Raw genomic sequence first — 17,572 nt, forward strand, 5'->3', positions numbered from 1 at the left:
TCTTTTTGCTGGTGGCCTGTGCCGCGGTGGTTTTTGTTGTGGTTCTGGTCTGCGTGGGCGGCGGTGGCTTTTTTTGCCCCGGTCCTTCCGGTAGGATTGTTTGGTCTTTTTTCCCTTGTGTGTCGCCCTCTTTCGGTTTCCATTGTGTTTTCAGTTCTGTACCAACAGTTCGCTTAACAACCCACACATCCTGCCACCCCACACCCCCCCCCACCACCCACACCACCGCCAACACGTCCCACATAAACACCCCAAACACAACAAACCTAAACCCACAACAAATATACCCATCCCCTACAATACACCACACTACCCACCCACCCCACCACTCCTCTTCAAAACAAAAAAAAACACCCACCCCCCCCACACCACAAAATACCCCCACCCCCACCACACCCTACCACACCCCCCCACGGCCCACCCACGCACCCCCAGCCCCAATATAACACCCCAAACAAGGAAAAAAAAAATAGGAAAGAAAAAAAATGGCCACCCCCACCCCCAACACCCAACCGACCCCCCCCCCCCCCACACACGCCCGGCGGACCTCCCTCCCCCGCCAGCCCCCCCCCCGAATTCCCCCCCGCCCGCCATGCCCCCGCCCCCCCACCCCGGCTTACCACCACTCGACTCCCCCCCCCCCCCCACCCCCCCAACCACCCCACACCACCGGCCCACACGGCTCCCCCCTCGCTGAGCGCTGCCCCCTCACCCCCTACCCCCACCCCACCACCGTCACCATTACCATTATCAGTTGGGAAGCGCGGCCAATCCCAGCTACCCTCCCAACTTTATCCACTCGGCCCCTTTTCACTGGACGGCAGCTGCCCTTTCTCCGCCCACCTGACTGGCCGCGTTCTGGGTCCCCCCACTCCCCCCTGCTCCCTGGCCCACGCGGCTCCGGTGGCTGCATTGCCTTCCGGTTCCGCACCTCCCCTGCTCCCCGTCCAGCGCCTCCGGGCGGGTTCCCTGTGGGGCCGTCCCCCGTCTCGGGGTCTCCGCCCCCCCCTTTTCGGGCCGTCCTCCCTCTCTGCCTTCTTCTCTTTGCTTGGCTCCTCCCGTTCCCCCCTTCCGTTGTGCCCGGTGCCTCTGCCCCTCTCTCCTGGGTGGGGGTTCCTCGCACTTGCGGCCCCGTTCTCCCCCCCACCTCCCGTGTTCCCCCGCTTCGGCCGGCTTGCCCCCCGTGTCCTGTCGGTGCGCCCCCCGTGTCGGTTCTTGTCCTGCGGCCACCCTTCCGTCCCTCGCTTCCCCGTCGCTTTCATGTCTTCTCTCGGCCCGTCCCTTCCCCCCTTCGGCGCGGGGCCTGGGTGTCCGTTCCCCGCCTCCGCTTCCCCCTGTGTTGTTCCCTGGGCCCCCCGGTCTCTCCGGCCTGTGGGCCGGTTTTTTCCTTGGTTCTCCGCTTTCGGCCCCTTGTCACCGCGGGGGCGGGGGCGGGGGGTGGGGACCGGGCGGGCGCGGGGGGGTGGTGGTGCCGCTGGTCGCGGCCTCTCCGCCCGGTTTGTTCCGTTGGGGCGCCGGGGCCCGTGTGCCCGCCCCCTGTTTTTCTTGTGTTTTTTCCTGGTTCGTCCTTCGCTTTGTGTTTGCGGCTTGGTCCGTGCGGCCTGCCCGGGCTCCTTTTTTTTGCCGGCTGGTCCTTCTGGGCCCCCCGCTGTTTCCTGTCCCGTGTGTGCGGTTGTCTGGCCGGGGGTCGGGCTGCGTGGTTGCGCGCGGCTCGTGCTCTTGCGTCGGGTGCGGTGTGTGGTGTCCCGGTCCGTGTTCTTTGGGGGGGCTGGGCGGGGCCCCGCCTGTGGGGTCTGCGGGCGGTCCGGTCCGTCTGGGTCCCGCGCGGCTCGCGCGGGCCTGGCCGGTTGTGGTGTCGGTGGCGTCGGCGTTTGTTCGTCGGGGCGGGTGCTGGCCCGGCTTTGTGTTGTGGTGCTCGGCGGCGGGTGGTGTGGGCGGTTGTTGGTTCGTTTGGTTGTCGGTCCGCTCCGCGTGCTGGTGGTGGGGTTGTTTTGTTTCGCTGGTGTGGCAACCGCCGTTGGGCCTTTCTCTTCGGGCTTCCGGCCCTGTTGTCCCGGTGCTCGTGGTCTCGTGTCCGCCGGGGCGGCGCCCCGGGGGCCGCGGGGGCCGCGGGGTGGGCGGGTGTGGGGGGTGGGGGGGCCCCGCGCCGGGCCGCGGCTGCCCGCGGTGTGTCCTGGGTGGTCTTGCTGCGTTCTGTGTCGGGGCCTGCGGGCCCGCCGCCCCCCCCCCTCTTTCCCGTGTCCCCCTCCCCCCTGTCCTCTTGTTCTTTCCCTTTCTTTTGTTTGGTGCCCCCCTTGGGCTTCTCCTTGTGGGTTCTGGTTTGCTTGCGTTTGCCTGTTGCGTTGCTTTGTGCGCGTGCCGTGGTTGTGGTCGTGGGCTCCTTGTCCCTCGCCCCGGGGTTGGGTTTGGGCTCGGTGCTCGTGGGGGCTCCGCCGTGGTCCTGTTTTCCTCTTTCTTTCGTTTCTGGTCTTTGTTTCCTGCCCGCTTTGGTGTTCGTTGTGTGCGTGTTTGTTTGTCCTCCCCCGGGGCGGCCTTCCCGTCGTTCCGTCCCTTCTTGTCCTTGGCCTTCCTGTTTTTCCCTCGTTGGCTGCGTTCTCCTTTGTCCCTTCTCCCCGTGCGTCTCTGCCTGCTTCTGTTGTGGTTGCCCCCCGCGCCCCTTCTCGTCCCCCTCCCTTCTGTACCCGGCTCGCCCCGTGTGGTCTTTCCCCTTTCGCGTCGGTTTTCTTTGCGCCCGTGGGTGTGTTTGTTGTTTCGCTCTTCCGCTGTTTGGCCTTGCTCGGTCTGCGGTTGTTCTTTTGTGTCTGGCGTTGCTTTCCTTTCTCCTCGTGTGCTGTTTTCCTGTTCTTTTTTCCCCCGTCGTGTTCCCGTGTTTCCCGGGTCTTCGGGCTTCTTTTTCCTTTGTTTGTGGGGGTGTTCCGTTTTTGGGGTTTGCGGCCTCCCGGTTGTGGTTCCCCGTTGTTTGGCGTTTTGTCTGCGCCCCTGCTGGCCGTGCGGGTCTGCTGTGTGGGGGCTTGGGCTGTGGTCTTTGGCGCTTGTTTTGTTGTTTGGCGCTTTTTGGCCTTGTGGTTGTGCGGCCTGTGCGCTGTTTTTTGTTCGGCGCTTTTCGGGGGTTCGCGGCCTGGGGTTGTTTGCGGTTCCCCTTGGGCTGGTGTGGGTCCCTGGGTGCGCCGCCCCTTGGTGCTTGTGCGCGCTTTTCTTTTTGGGGGGCCTCGCTTTTCCGCTTCTTTTCGCTGCCCCCCGCCCTGTTGTCGGTGTGCTTTTTGCGCCGGGCTGCGGCCGTCCCGGGGTTTTCGCGTGGTGTGTTTGTTGTCCTTTGGTTCCTTTTTCTTCTTTCGTGCTTTTTCTTGTCTTTGTTGTGGGCGTTGGTTTCGGTTGTTGTTTCCCTGGGTGCGGGCCCTCCTGCCCCCCTCCCTGTTTGTGCCTTCGCCCTGTGCCCTGGGCGCTGTTTTTCTTTTTGTTCGGTTCCGGGCCGGGGTGTGGCTTGTCGTTGTGGGGCTCCTCCTTGTTGGGTTTCCCGGTTTTGGTCTTCTTTCGCGGGGCGGTTGTTCGTTTTTCCTTTTCTTTTCCGTGCCCTCTGGTGGGCGGGGTGTGCTCTCTTGGTCTTTTTCGTGTTTTTGTTTTGTTTTTCTTTTTTTTGTTTGGTTTTTTGTTGTTTGTTTGTGGTTTTTTTGTTTTTTTTGCGGTGGTTTGGCCCTGGGTTCTGTGCACCTTTGTGGTCGGCCGCGCGCCTTGGGTTTTTGGTTGTGTGGTGGGCTTTCGTTTGTTGCGGTTTGGTGTCTGTTGGTTTCGTTTTTCCCGTTTGGCTCTCTTCGGGCGTTTTTTTTTTTTTTGCCGCTTTCCGGCCGTGCTTTTGTGGGTCGGTGTTTTGGCTTTTGTTTTTTTCTGGTTCCTTGTGTGCCCGCCTGTTTCTTCGTTCTCTTTTGGCTGGTCTCTCGGCTGGTTCCCCTCCCCTTCCTCCTCCTCTTTTCTTCTCTCCCGGTCTTCTGTTGGTGCCCGTGTTTTCTGGGGTTTTTTTTTTTTTTTTTCTTTTTTTGTTTCTTTGTTTCTTTTTGTTTCCTTTTTTTTTTTTCTTTTCTGCTGTGGTGCGGGGGGGGGGGGTGGGTGGGGGGGCTTTTTTTGTTCTGTCTGGGGTCTGTTTTTTGGGTGGTTGTCTTTTTGGGTGGTTTCTGGGGCTGGGTTTCCCTTGCGGCCGGTCTGTGCCGTTCTTCCCGTCCCCTGCGTTTGTTTTGGTGGTCGGTTGGCGTGGTGGCGGGCGCGGCCCTGTTTTTGCGGGTGTGGTCGGGGGGCGTGCTGCCCTGTTCTTTCCCGGGCCTGGGGTGCTGTCGCCGTTTTTTTTTTGTGTTGGTGTGCCTGTCTTTTCGTTTTTTTTGCTTTGTCCCCTGCTTCTCTGGGGCTTTCTGCCTGGGGTGGTGCGCCCGTCTGTTGTTTTTTTTTCCCTGGCTTTGCGTTGGCTTTGTTGATCGGCCGTTTTTTGCTCGTCGTTCGGTGTTCGGTTTTTCGGGTTTTGCCCGGTGGGGCGTGGGTGGCCTTGCGCTTTGGTGGTCTCTTCCTTCTCCTTCCCCTCCTTCTCCCTCCTTCCTTTTCCCCTTCCCCCTCTTCTTCCCTCCTCCCTCCTCTCCTTTTCCTTCCTCCCTTCTCTCTCTTTCCCTCTCTCCTCTGTTTTGCTCTCCCTTCCCCTTCTTCCCCTTCCTCTTCCTCTCCCTTTCTCCTTTTCTTCTTTTTCTTTTTCCTCTTTTTCCCTTCTCCCTCCCTCCTCTTCCTCTTTCTTCCTTCCCTTCTCTCTTCTCCCTTCTTTCCCCCTTCCTTTCCTCTCCCCTCTCCTCCTCTCTCCCTTCTCCTTCTCCTCTCCCCTCCCCTGCCTTTTGCCCTTGCCCTCTTTCTCTTCTTCCCCCTCCCTCCTCTCCCCTCCCTTCCCTTTTTTCCTTTTCTCCCTTTCCCCTCCTCTTCTCCTTCTCTTTTTCCTTTTTCTCTCCCCTCCCCTCTCTCTCCCCTTCTTCCCTCTTCTTTCCTCCCTTCTTTCCCTTTCTTCCTTCTTCCTCTCCCCCCTTTCTTCCTTTCTCTCCCCTTTCCCCCCTTCTCTTCCCTTTCTCTTTCCTCTTCTCTCTTTTTCCTCTCTTCTCCCCTCCCCCTTTTCCCCCTTCCCCCCTCTCCCCTTCCCTCTCCTCCTTCTCCTTTCTCCCCTCTCCCCTCTCCTTTCTCCTTCCCTTTCCCTTCTCCTTCTCTCTCTCCTTTTTCCTCCTTCTCTCTTTCCCCCTCCTTCTCCCTCTTCCCCTCCTTCCTTCTCCTTCCTTTCCCTCTCTCTCTTCCCCCTTCCTCCTCCCCTCCTCACCCCTCTCCCCACCCCTCTCTCCCTCACACTCTCACCCACCACCCCCCCACCCCCACTCCCCCCCTACCTTTTTCCCCTTTTCTCCCTTCTCTCTCTCCTCCTCCACCTCTTCCCTCTCACCCCCCACACCTCCTCTGCCTCCTCTCTTCTTCCCCCCCTCCCCCCCCCCCACCTCCTCTCCTTCTCACTTCCCTTCCTTTTTCTTCTCCCCCCCCTCCCTCTCTCCTCCCTTTTCTTCCCCTCTTCCTTTCTTTTTCCCTTCCCCCTTTCCCTCTCCTCTCCCCCCTCTTTTCCTCTCTCCTTTCCCCTTCTCTCCTCTCTTTTCTCTCCTCCCTCTCCCTCCTCTCCCCCCCTCCTCTTTCCCCCCTCTTCTTTTTTCTCTTTCTCCCTTTCTCCTTCCTCTTCTTTCTTTCCTTTCCTCCTTCCCCCTTTTCTTTTCCTCTCTCCTTTCCTTCTCCTCCTTTCTCTCCTTTCCTTCCCTCCTCTCCCCTTCTCCCTCTTCCCCTCTCTTTTCCCTCCCCAACTCCCTCTCTCCCTTCCTCCCTTCCCTTTCTCTCCCTTCCTTCTCCCCTTCTTCCTTCCCCTTTCTCCCCTCCCTTTTCTTTCTTCCTTTCTCTTTTTCCCCCCCCTCCCCCTCCTCTTTTCCTCTCTCTCTCTCCCTCCCTCTTCTCTCCCCTCTCCCCCTCCCTCCCTTCTTCTTCTTCTCTCCTCTTCTCTTTCCTTTCTCCCCCTTCCTTTCTCTCCTCCTCCTTTCCCTCCCCCCCTTTCCCTTCTTCCCTCTCCCCTTCTCTCCTTTCCTCTTCTCTTTCCTTCCTTCTCCCTCTTCTCCTTCTCTTCTCTTCTTCCCTTCTCCCCTCTCCTTCTTTCCTCCTCCCCTCCCCTCCCTCTCCCTTTCTTCCCCTTTTTTTCTCTCCCTCCCTCTCCTTTCTTTCTCCTCCCTCTCTTTTCTCCCTCTCTCTCTTCCCTTCTCCTTCTCTCCCTTCTCTCTCTCTTCTCCTTCTCCTCGTCCCTTTTCTTCCCTTCCTTCCTTTCCTCTCTTCCTCCCCCCCTTTCTTTCTTCCCTCCTTCCTCTTTTTCTTCTCTCTCTTTCCCTCTTTTCCCCTCTCCCTCTCCTCTCCCTTTCCTCTCCCCTCTCCTCTTTCCTTTCTCTCCCCTCCTTTCCCTCCCTCTTTTCTTTTCTCTCTTTCCTTTCTTTCCCTTTCCCCCCTTTCTCCTCCCTCTCTTTCCTTTTTCCCTTTCTCTCCCTTTCCCTCTCTTTTCTCCCTGTTCTCTCTTTTCCTTCTCCCTTCCTTTTTTCTCCCTTCTTCTCCCCTTCTCTCCTCTCCCTCTCTCCTTTCTCTTCCCCTTCTTTCTCTTCCTTTTTTTCCCCTCCCCTTTCCCTCCCCTTCCCTTTCCTTCTCTCCTTCTTCCTTTCTCCCCCCTTCCCTCCTTTCCCTTTTTCTTCCCTTCCCCTCTTCCCTCTCCTCCTCTCCCTTCCTCCTCTCTCCTCTCCCCCCTCTCTCCTCCCCCTCTTCCCCCCTCCCCTCCCTCTCCCTTCTCCCTCTCTTCGCCCTCCCTTCCTCTCTTCTTTTTCCCCTCTCCCTTTCCCCTCTCCTCCCCCTCTCCCCTCCCCCCTCCTTCTTTCCCCCCTTTTCTCTCCTCTTTCTTCCCCCCCTTTCTTTCCCCTTCGCCTCTCTCTTTCCTCCTTTCTCTTTCCCTTTTTCCCTCTCTCTCCCTTTCTTCCTCTTTTCCCCTTTTCCCTCTCCTTGTTTTTTTTCTTGTGGGCTGCGGTGCTTTCCCCGTGGTTGGGTTGGGGGGCCGTTGTCTCTGGTCCTCCGTGCCTGCTTGGTGCGGCGTGCGGCGGCTGTCCCGTTTTCCGGTTCTTTTTCTTGCTTGTCGCCTCTCGTGGTTCTGTGGTCTCTCTCTTTTTCTCTTGTTCTTTTTGTTTCGTTGCCTTGTTCTGCTTTGGTTCCTTTTCCCTTGTGTTGTTTTGCTTGTTCTGTTGTTTGTTTCTTTTTCCCCTTGTCTCCTTTTCCCCTCTGCTGTGTGCGTGTGTCGTGTGGTTCCCGGTCTGTGGTTTGGCTTTTTGCCCCCTTCCTTGTTGTCGCTGGCGTTTTGTTTTCGTTCCTGGGCGGGGTCTTGGCCCTGCGTCGTTTTGTGCTCTGGGGTTGGCGTGGCTTGGGTTGTGTGGTGTGCGGTCGGTTTGGTCTCCGTTGTTTCCTCCCTTTTGTTTTTTCGCCCGGGTGTTTTTCGGCGGGGTTGGTGGTGGGTTCTGTTTGGCCGGCTTTGTTTGCCTCTGGCGGGGGGTTCGGCGTCTTTCTTCCCTCGGTCCCCCCCCCGTGTTCTGCCTGGTTGGGGCCCCCGTTGTTCGGGGTGGCGCGCCCTGGTGGGCGTCGCGTGTGTGTTGTGGTTGGGGCCGGGGTTTGTGGCTTGTTTTCTTTCGGTTTTCGGCTCCTTTCCGCTCTGCTCTCTCCGCCCTTTCGGCTTGTCTGGTGTGGGGTTGGCCTTGGGCTTGCGTGCGGTTCTTCGTTGTTTTGCTCTTGCTCGCTTGCTGCTCTGGCTGGTGTGTTTCGTTCTTTCCTGGCTTGTTCGCCTTTGTGTCTGGTTGTCCTCCCCCGGGGTTGTTGCTCCCGTTCCCTTTCCTGTTGCGCTCGTTGTTGTGGGGTTTTGGCCCCTCCTCCCGGGGCTTTGGTGGCCTTCGGGGTGCCGCCCTGTTCTGTCGTGTTGGGTCCCGACACCCACCTGGCGCTGTTGGGTTGGGGTTGGGGCCTGTTCGGTTTTTCGGGTTTTGTTGCTGGTTGCTGGTTGGTGGGTGGGGTTGCTGTGTTGGGCGCTCTTTGGGTGGTCTTTCTCTGGGCGGGTTTTGGGCCCCCCCCTTTGTGTTGCGGGTGGCCCCCCTGGCGCTTTTTTTGTGTTTCTCGTGGCGTGGGGTTTTGGTTTCGGTCCTTTTCTTTCCCCGTCTTTTTTGTGTGTTGTTGTGTTTTTGTTGTTTGTTGTTTGTTGTTTGTTGTTTGTGTTTGTGTGCCTTTGGGCTTTCCCCCTCCGTTCTTTTCTGTGTCCGCGTTTTTTTCCCGGTCGCCTCGGGGTTGTCTTTGTTCCTGGTTTGGGTGGGGGTGTTGGTGGTTGGCCTTCGGGTGTGTTCTGGGTTGTCTGTTTTTTTTTTCCTCGGGTGCTTTTTGTTGGGGTTTGCTTCCCGCTGTGTTGTTGTCGCCGTGGTTTGTCGGGTTTCGGGCGCGCCCGGGTTCGGGCTGGTTTGCCCGTGCCCGCCGCTGTGGGTTTGTGGCGTGTTTGTTGCCGTCCCTGTTCGGTCCTGTTGTTTTGTTCTGTTGGTGTTGTTGGCGGGTGGTTTTCTGGTTTTTTTCCTTCTTTTTGCCTCTTTTTTCCCCCTCCCCTCTCCCGGTTGCGCGCGGGGGGGCGGGCGTGGGCCGGGGGGGCGGGGTGTTTGTTTTTGTTTTGGGTCCCCTCCCCCCCGGGTCGTGTCTTGGTGCTTGGCTCGGCTGGTTTCCGTCGTGTTTTGTTTGTCTCGTTGGGGGTGGTTGCTCTGGGTGTTTGTGTTTTCCGCGTTCGTGGGCTTTTCGGCTTCTCCTCGTGGGTGTTTTTTGTTGGTGTTGTTTTGTGTTTTGGTGGTTTTGTGGCCTTGTTGTTTTTTTTTGTGCCCGTGGGGTGTTGTTTTTGGGTTGTTTTTGTTTTTGTTTTTTGTGTCTGGTTTTGGCCGGCCGTTTGGTTTTCGCCTCGTTGGTGGTTGCGGCCTTGTCGGGGTCTCGCTTCGTTGCTTGGCTGCGGCTGGTCTCTTTTGTCTGGTGGGGTTTGTCTTCTCCTTGCTTGTTGTTTTTTTGTGCCCGGGTTTCTTGCGGTTGCTGGGGCCGGGCCTTGGTTTCCGTTTTGTGTCTCCTGGGGGCTTGCTCCGGGTTCCTGTGTTGGGTGTGTTTGCGGCCTGCCTTTGCCTCGGTGGGTTCTTGTGTTTTTGGGGCGCGTCCCGGTTTTTCCCGGCGCGGGTGTCGGGGGTTTTTTTGGTTGGCTGGGTCGTTGTTGGTTTGCCTTTGCCGTGCGGGTTGGGCTTTGCTTTGTTCCTTTTTCGGGCGGTGGTCCGGTTGTTTGTTTCTGGGCTTGGCGGCCCGTCGTTGGGGGTTTTGCGGGCGTGGCTGCCGGCGTGCGCTGTCCGCCCTTGGCGTTTGCTTGGGGGCTGTCCCTGGTGTTGTGTGTTGCCCGGGGGGGCCTCGTTTGTTGTGTGCTTTCGTTTTTGTGCGCTGCGTTTGGTGTTTTTTTTTTCTTGGTCTGGGTGTCTTGTTTTTGTTTTGGTGGTGGGGTCGTGCTTGCGGTGTTTGCCGGTTGTGGGGGTGTTTTGTGCGGTTGGGGGGCCCGGGGTTGGTTGTGGTGGGGGGCTCGGCCTGTGGGGGGTGGGTTGTTGTTTGTTGTGGGGTTTTTTGTGCTTGCTGGTGTTGTGGTCTTGGCGGCCGGGGCTTTGGTCTGTTGTTTCTCTCCGCTGGGGTGGGTCGGGTGGGCGCGTGGTTGGTGTTTGTCGTGCGGGGTTGGGTGGGGTGTTCTGTCCCTGGTGGCGGGTCTGTGGTGGCGGGGCGGGTGCGGCCGTGTGGGGGGTGCGGCTGTGGCGGCTCCTGCTTGTTTTGGTTCGGTCGGTGGGCTGGTTGGGCTGTGGGCCCGTCTCTGGTGTTGGGCTCTTTGTTTTGTGTGCGTTGTTTTTCGCGTTTTGCTCGTTTCTGTGTCCTTGTTGGGGGTGGGGGTGGTGTTTGCCCGCTCTGCTGTTTTGGGGCGCTGTCCCGCGGGTGCGTGGCCTCCGGCCCCCTCGTGCTGTCGTTCTTGGGGCCCCTGGTTTTGTTGGGTTGCGGGTCTCGTGCGGGTCTTTGGGTCGCCTGCCCTGCTCCCCCGTCTTGTTCCGGTCCTCCTTGTCTTTGGGGGGGTTTGTTGGGTTTCTCGGTGGTGGGGGTGTGTCGGTCGCTGTTTTGGGCCGTGGCGGCGTGCGCTTGTGTTTCTTTTGTGTTGTGGCTTCTTGCCTTGTGTGCTGGCGGGCGGCTGTTTTCGCGTTGGTTGTTTGGTCGCGGGTTTGTCTGTCGCCGTGGCGGCTCGCTGCCCGCTTCCGCCCCCGGTGGTGTCGTCCTTGGTTCTGTTCTCGGTTTGGTGTGTCTCACTGCGCCTTTCGCTTTGTTTGGTTCTGGGTTCTTGTTCTTTTTGTTTTTTGGTTGTGTTGGGTGGGGTTGTTGTTGGTTGTCTGTGTTGGGGGCGTGCCGGTTTTTCGGTTGGGGGGGTTTTTTTTTGTGGGTGGCTTTTTGCTTGTGTTTCGGTTTTTTGCGTGTTTCCCTTTGCGGGTGTTGCTCCCCGTTTTGTCCTTGCGTTTCGTTTCTCCCCCCCCTGCTTCCCCTCTCGCCTCTTTTTTTTCGGTTGCCCGTGTGGTGCCGGTTTTCTTTTGGTTTGCTGCGCCTCCTGTTTTTTCGCCCGTGGTGTGCCCTTTTGCCTCGTGTTCTTTGTGGTGCCTGGGTTTTCTTGTGTGTTCTGTGTTTGTTTCGGTGGTCGGCCTGTCCCTTGTGTCGGTCTTGTCTGTTCTGCTGCTTCTGTCTGGTTTGTCGGCCGCCCCGGCCCCTCCGCCCTTCGCTCCGTTTGCCCCTCGTGGCTGTGTGGTTGTGTGTTGTGCGGGCTGTGGTGGTTTTGCTCTCTGGTGGGGGGGTGGGGTGGGGCGGTCCGGTGTTCTGCGCGGTCTTGCCCGGGGCGTGCGTTTGTTTTGGTTTTTGGCTGCGTGTGGTTTTGGTCGCTCCCTTTGTTCCTCTGGTTGTTGGGTTCGGTTCGTTCTGTTCGTCCGGTGCGGTTTTTGCGTCGCTCTGGGCGGGTTTTGCTTCCCCCGTGGTTGTTTTCGGGTTCGTGTGTGTTCCCTGTTTGGCGGCGGTTTTTTCCTTTTTTGTTTCGTGTGTGTGTTTTGTGTGTGTGTGTGTGTGGGTGTGGTGGGTGTGGTCTCGTGGGGTGCGGTTGTGTTGTGTGGTTTTTTTGGTTGTTTCTGTCGGTTTTGCTTTGTTTTCTGGCTTGGGTTCGCTTTTGGTGTTCGGGGTTGTTGTGGTGGGTTTGGGCGTTTTTTTTTTTTTTTGTCTGGGTGGTTGCTGTTTTTGTCTCGGTTCTGGTTCCTTGGTTTGTTGGCCCGCCTTTTTGCCCTTTTGCGTCCGTGTTTTTTTTCCCTTTCTCTGCCGCGGGTGTGGGTGTTTCCTTGGTTGGGCGGTGGGGTTGTTTGTGGTTTGCGGTTGTGGTTTCCGCGGTGTCCGTCCGTCCTCCGGTTCCCGCGCTCGTGTTTGCCCCCTTCTTTTTGCGGCCCCGGGGGGGGCCGCGCGTCCCTTTTGTTGTCCGTTTCGGCTTGGGGGCCCCTGCTTCTTGGCGCTTCGGGTGGCGTTCCCCTGTCAACCCCCCGGTCGCCTGCTCCTTCCCCTCTGCCCACCTCCCGCCTCTTTGTGTCCCTTTTGTTTGTGTTCCTGTTGGGTGGGCTTGGGGTTTTTTTTTTTGGCCAGCCACCCACACCAACCCGTTGGTTCACCCCCTGTGTGACAAACCCCCCCAAGCGCCCGCGGTGGGTTCCGTTGTCCTCGGTTTGGTGGGGCTTTTGGCGGCTTGTTGGTCGTTTTGGTTCGCGGGCGCGGGGCGTTGGGGTTTCTTTGTGTTTGTTTTTCTTGGGTGGTCTTTTGTGGCGGCTTTTCCGGTTTTTGTTTTCTCTGTTTGTTCTGTCCCCTCCGTTTTTGCCCGCGCTTGCGGTTGTGTTCCTTGGGCTCGTCCGCCCTTTGTTCCTCGCAACACTCCTTCCGCCACACCGCTCTTTTTGGGTCGGCTCCCCACCCCCTTCTTTCTCTTGGTGTTTTTTGTTGTTGTTTTTTGTCGCTTTTTTTTGCCTCTTTTTTCCTTGCCCCGTTGTCTTTCCCTCTTTCTTTGTCCGTTTGTTTTCCTCCCTCTCGCTGTGTCGGGTGTCCGCTTCCGCTCGTTTGTTTGTCGTTTTTTTCCCTCGCAATGGGCCCCTCCTCGTTTTTTTTGTGTGTGCCTTTTGCCGCGGCGTCCTTTGGTGTTTTTCTGCTGCGGCGGTGCCGCAACACCGGCTCTGTCGTGGGTCTTTTTTTTTGTCGTTTATTCTCCCTGCTCTCGGCGTTTCCCTGTTTGGGTTCTGGTCTGTTTTTTCTTGGTTTTTTGGTGTTTGTTTTTTTTTTTCGTTTTGCTTGTCTTTTTTTGGTGTTGTGTTTTGTGCCGTTTGGTGTTTTGTTGCTTGCTTTCTTTCTGTTTCTGGGGGGCCCCTTTTTTTTTGGGTTTTGGGTCGGCCCGCGTTCGTGGTGCCCCTTGCCTCTCTGTTTTTGTGGGCTTTGCCCGGTTTGTTTTTTTTTGTGTTGTGTCTGTGCTTCCCCCCCTCTTTCTTGCTTTGCTTTGGGTGTGTGCGTTGGCGCGCGTTGGCGGGTGGCGGTGTGCGGGCGTCTCCGCGGTCCCTTTTGTTGTTTTTCGTGGTTTTTTTGCGCCTGGCGGGCGGCTCCTGGCTTGGTTTGCTGGTGTCCCTTCTCCCGTGCTGGCGGGGGTTCGTGGTGGGGTTGTGTTGGTTTTGGGTGTGCCGGTTTGGTTCGCCCCCCTTCGTCTCGTTCCACCTGGTTTCGGCTGGTTGTGGGCTGGGCGCTCGGGGCGTGGGTTTTTTGTCTTTTGTTTGGGGGCCCTTTCCTTGTCTGCTGGCTGGGGCACTGCCCCCCTTGTTTTGGTCCTGGGTGTGCCGTTTCCCGTTGTTCCCCCGTCTCTTTCTTTTTCTGTTTCGTTGTTGGTTGTGTTCCTTGGCCTTTCGTCGTCTGTCTTCCCGCCTTCTTTTCTTTTTGCGTTCTCTCTCCTGTCTCTGGTTTGCTTGTTTCTTTGTTCTGCCCCTCTGTTTCGTCTTTTTTTCTTTTTGTTTTTTTTTTTTTGCCCCTTTGTCCCGTTTTCTCGCCCCAGGTCGTGGTCCCCCTGTCTGCTTGTTGTGTTTGCGTTCTGGCTTTGTGTTGTGTGTTTTGGCTTGTTTCTTCTGTCTGGTCTTGTTGCGCACACACCCCCCCCCGGGGGTATCTCCTTTGATTTTTTTTTTTTTGCGTGGTCCCCTGGGTCGGGGTCGTGGTGGGTGTTTTTGCCCTTCGTCCGGCGTTCTTTTTGGGTTGGCGCTCTTTGTTGGTTTTGTGCTTGCGTTCTCTTGTGGGCTGCGCGGTTTCTTTTTTTGTTGGGCTTTCTGTGGGTTTTTGCTCTCCGGTTCGGGCGTTTTTGTTCGCGTTTTTTGCTTTTTGTGTGTCTTTCCCTGTTGGTTTGGTGGCGTGGCTTTGGTTGGGGTCCTTTTGTTTGTCGTTCTTTTGTTTTTTGGGTTGTGGTTTCTCTCCTCTTTGTGTGCTTGTTGCTTTTTTTGCGTTTCTGCGTCTTTTGTCGTGCGTTTTTGGGTGGTGCCGTTTTTTTTTTTTTTTTTCCGCTTGGTTTTGGTGGGGGTTTTGGTCGCTTGGCCTGGTTTTGGCTTGGTTTTGGTTGGGGCTTCGTGTTCGTGTGTGCGGTGTCTTTGTGTTGTCCGGGGGTGGCCGTCTTCCCTCGCCTCCTTTGGGCGGGTTTGGGGTTGCTGCGCTTTTTTTGTCCGTTTTTCTTGCTGTTCTTCGTCCGCTTTCTGGTGGTTTTTTTGTCTTTTGGCTTTTTTGGTCGTGTTTGGGTTGTGTTTGTCGGTTGTTGTGTGTTTGGTTTTTTCTCGGTGCTTGGGTTGTTTGCTGTCTCTCTGCTTGCCCTTCTTCCTGTTTTCCCCCTTTTCTTTTTTTTTCTTTTGGTGCTGCTCCTTTGTGGGTGGGTCTTTGCTTGGGGGGGGTGTTTTTGTGTGCGGTTCTTTTTCTTTGTGTTCCCGCGGGTGGTGGGGCTCCCTCCCCCCTCCCCCCCCCCCTCCCCCCTTTTGGGGCGGGTCTCTTGTGGTTTCTGGCCGGTGGGCCTCTTGTCTGGTGGGGTCGTCTTCGTTTTTTGTTCCTGGTGTGTTTTTTGGTGCCCCCGCCTGTGTGTTGCGTCGCCTTTGGCCCTCCCTCCTTCGGGCCCTTCTCGGTGTCCGCGCCGTCGTCTAGTGTCCCTCCGGGGTTTGCCCGTTGCCTTTTGCGGTGGGCCTCCGCGCCCGCCTCCCCCGCCGTTCTTTTCCCGTTGTTGGGTCCTGTGGCCGCGTGCGTTGGGTTTCTTGGGTGTCGGTTTTGGGTTTGGTGCGTGTTGGTTTGTCCCTGGTTTTCGCCCAAAAACACCCCAACCCCCCTTCCCCCCCTCCCCTCCCACGTCGTCACCCTTTGACAACCCACCACCTCCCACACCCAAAACACTCCCTCTTGCATTCACAAACTCAGCGTGTGTTTTTGGTGTTTCCCAACACTCCCCACACACGGCCCCCCTCTCGACACCCCCACACCCGGCCTGCGCCCCCCACACCCCCCGTTTCTTTTTTCCTTTGGTTTGCTTTTTTGCCTTTCTCGCTCTTGTCCCCGCCCAACCCCGTTTTCCGCCCCCACCACCCCTCCCGTTTGCGGCGCTTTGGTCACCCCACGTGTTGGTTTCCTGCCCAACACGTTCGTTACCTCCCCGTTTCCTTCATGCACCATCACATACACACTCCCTACATTATGCACGTTGTGTCCCATCTTTAATTTCTCTCAGTTTTGTGGTACTTCCTCAGCACTGCCCAGGCGATTTCCTCACTATACCCCACCTACACATTCTCAACAACACCACCCAAATACACCCAACTTTACACGAGCCCCTCACCACCCACACAACCCTCGTACAATGTCTATATTACCCCGCCAACCACTTTCACTCTCTATTTGTTCCCCTTATATATGAAAATCCAATACATTTTTATATGTTGAGTTTAAGTACTGCAATCATTCAAAAATCACCTATCAATTCTCTCTCCTTTTTTGTCATTTCATAGTATTTTCTACATAAATGTTGTCATATGCAAGTAAAGAGAGAGTCTATGTTCACATTAGATAAACTTGTATCAAGTAAGAGAGTCTATGTTCAACAAGTCCACATTAGATAAACTCAACAGAATACTGAGTAAAACAGAGGGGTAATAAGGAGACGGACAAATTTTTCTAGTTACCCTCAGGGTAATATATGTATTGATCTGGTAGCTTCATTATGGCTCATATCTGTATTGATTGCTATCCCATTCATATTGATGACAATACTAATTGTCCAGCATAGACCACATGATTATTTCTACTCACCATAGTTAGGAGCTTAAATGAAGGCTATTGAAGGCAAAAACACACAGCCTCGGAGTAGAAAATGCTCAAAAATTCCTTCTACAAAGCACCAGCTGCTTTCTCTCTGACACCCACAAAGCCCTTTCTGGTCTCTGAGAGTCTCTTCTTTCCTCCTCCCTCCAATTCAGACCATGTCAAAATGTGAACCCTCCACTCTGAATGAAACCCAAACTTTCCCATCCCTGAGCAGTCCTCGGCGCATTCTTTGTTTCCACTTACACTGGTCAAGTTCATTCTGAGCCTTGAACTCCATTTGTCATTTGACACTAACTCAGTGACACACCATGAGAGCCTGGCTCCCGATGGGTTCAGGACTTCCCCCTACACCTGAGAAGCAGTGGGCACTCACAGATGACTGGGTCCATGTTCCATCTCTCTGCACTCACATGGAGGCAGAGGCCCTCCCCCACCCCAGCCTTTATCAACAGTCTTACGTTAAGACTTAAGCTTCTCTTCCTTTAAAAGGTTAGTTCAGACCTTCGGTTTCATGTTTTAAAAAACCTCCCCCCAAGTGACTCTAGAAAACACAGATGCCCAACCCATTTCAAACCATAAAAACCAAGTTCCTTGAGGGCACAGGCCTAGCGTTTGCTTGTGGAATTCTCCAGCAGGGATTCTGATCTACAAGGGGAATTGAGAAAAGCCAATAGAAGAACTAGAAGAATGGCTGACTCCATTCATCCGGGCATTAGATGCACTCTCACGGAAAGGCCAAGTTGTTTTTTTTGTTGTTGTTGTTGTTGTTGTTGTTGTTTTGTTTATTTTTCTTTTTTATTTTATTTTATTAATTTTTCATATTACATCTCGATTGTTAGCCCTTCCCCTGTTTCCTCCCATTCTTCCCTCCCTCCCATTTCTCTCCTTCTCCCCTCTCCTATGTCTGTGACTGAGGGAGACCTCCTCCCCCTATATATGCTCTTAGAATATCAAGTCTCTTCTTGGTAACTTGCTATCCTTCCTCTGAGTGCCACCAGGTCTCCCCATCCAGGGAACATGGTCAGAAAAGGGGCACCAGAGTTCATGTGAGAGTCAAATCTCACTCTCCACTCAACGGTGGAGAATATCCAGTTCATCGGCTAGGTCTTGGTAGGGGTTCGAAGCTTACTGCCTATATTCTCCTTGGCTGGTGCCTTAGTTTGAGGAGGACCCCAGGATCCAGATCTGCCTGTCATAAAGTTCTTCTTGTAGGTTTCCAGAAACCTACAGGAAAGGCCAAGTTGTAGAGTGCTGTCACCTGAGTGTAAGAGCTACCAACACCTTCCTCAGAGCAGTTGTGTCAGCCACAGGGACCCTCATGGGCGGGCTTGTTGACGTTCTTCATGGAGGGAAGGGTGGAAGAGCATCATTATACCTGGACCTGAGAGGTTCCAGCTACTCTCCCCTTCCTGTGCTTCCTTCCCAGTTTTCCGCAACCCTACCCCAGCTAAACGTGGTTTCTGGTGGTGGTGTGGCACACAGAGGGCGGAAAGCTGAATGAAGAGTTGTCCTTCACGCTAGAGTGAGACTTTTCAGTGATATGTTTACTCCATGGTCACTTGTGTTTCTATTTATAAAGTAAATAAACTTGTCAGTTTACCATGTTGAGCTTGATGAACAGGCTTCCATTCATGTCTCCCATGAAGAGCTCGTGTAAGGGGCCAGATGCAGGGCAGACCTCTCCAGCCAGTGTCCCCTGATTCCTGAGCTGACTCCATCCCTTCCATCCAATGCAATGGGGGGTGGGGGGGAGAAGGAACCCAAACCAGAATGGAAAGCATTTTCAAACTTTATTTACAACTGTCACAGTGACAAAAAGTAGTTTGGAAAAAAAAATGCTAGTTTCTCCCTGAGCCTCAAAACAGAACAGACAGAAGTCACAGGAGGTTCATCTCACAACAGGCATGTACTGAAATACTAGGATTTTTTTTTCAATACGATCAGTTAGAAATACACACAAATTACTAGAAGAAGGAGGAGGAGGAGGAGAAGGAGAGGAAGAGGGAGAAGGAGAAGAAGAGGAGAAAAAGAGGAGGCC

The 17,572-nt window shown here is 55.7% G+C and overlaps 1 protein-coding gene across 1 annotated transcript; it reads right to left on the reverse strand.

Moving 5' to 3' along the window:
- Positions 1-1,258: 1,258 nt before the first annotated feature.
- LOC127196700 (serine/arginine repetitive matrix protein 1-like) lies at positions 1,259-17,167 on the reverse strand. Its single transcript, XM_051154544.1, has 4 exons — positions 17,135-17,167; positions 4,712-5,029; positions 2,325-3,777; positions 1,259-2,205 (listed from the first exon to the last, which is right to left on the reverse strand). The coding sequence occupies exons 1-4, from the start codon at positions 17,165-17,167 to the stop codon at positions 1,259-1,261; spliced, it is 2,751 nt and encodes a 916-aa protein (XP_051010501.1).
- Positions 17,168-17,572: the final 405 nt, after the last annotated feature.

The sequence above is a fragment of the Acomys russatus genome, chromosome 1, assembly GCF_903995435.1.
Source record: "Acomys russatus chromosome 1, mAcoRus1.1, whole genome shotgun sequence".
Lineage (NCBI taxonomy): Eukaryota > Metazoa > Chordata > Mammalia > Rodentia > Muridae > Acomys > Acomys russatus.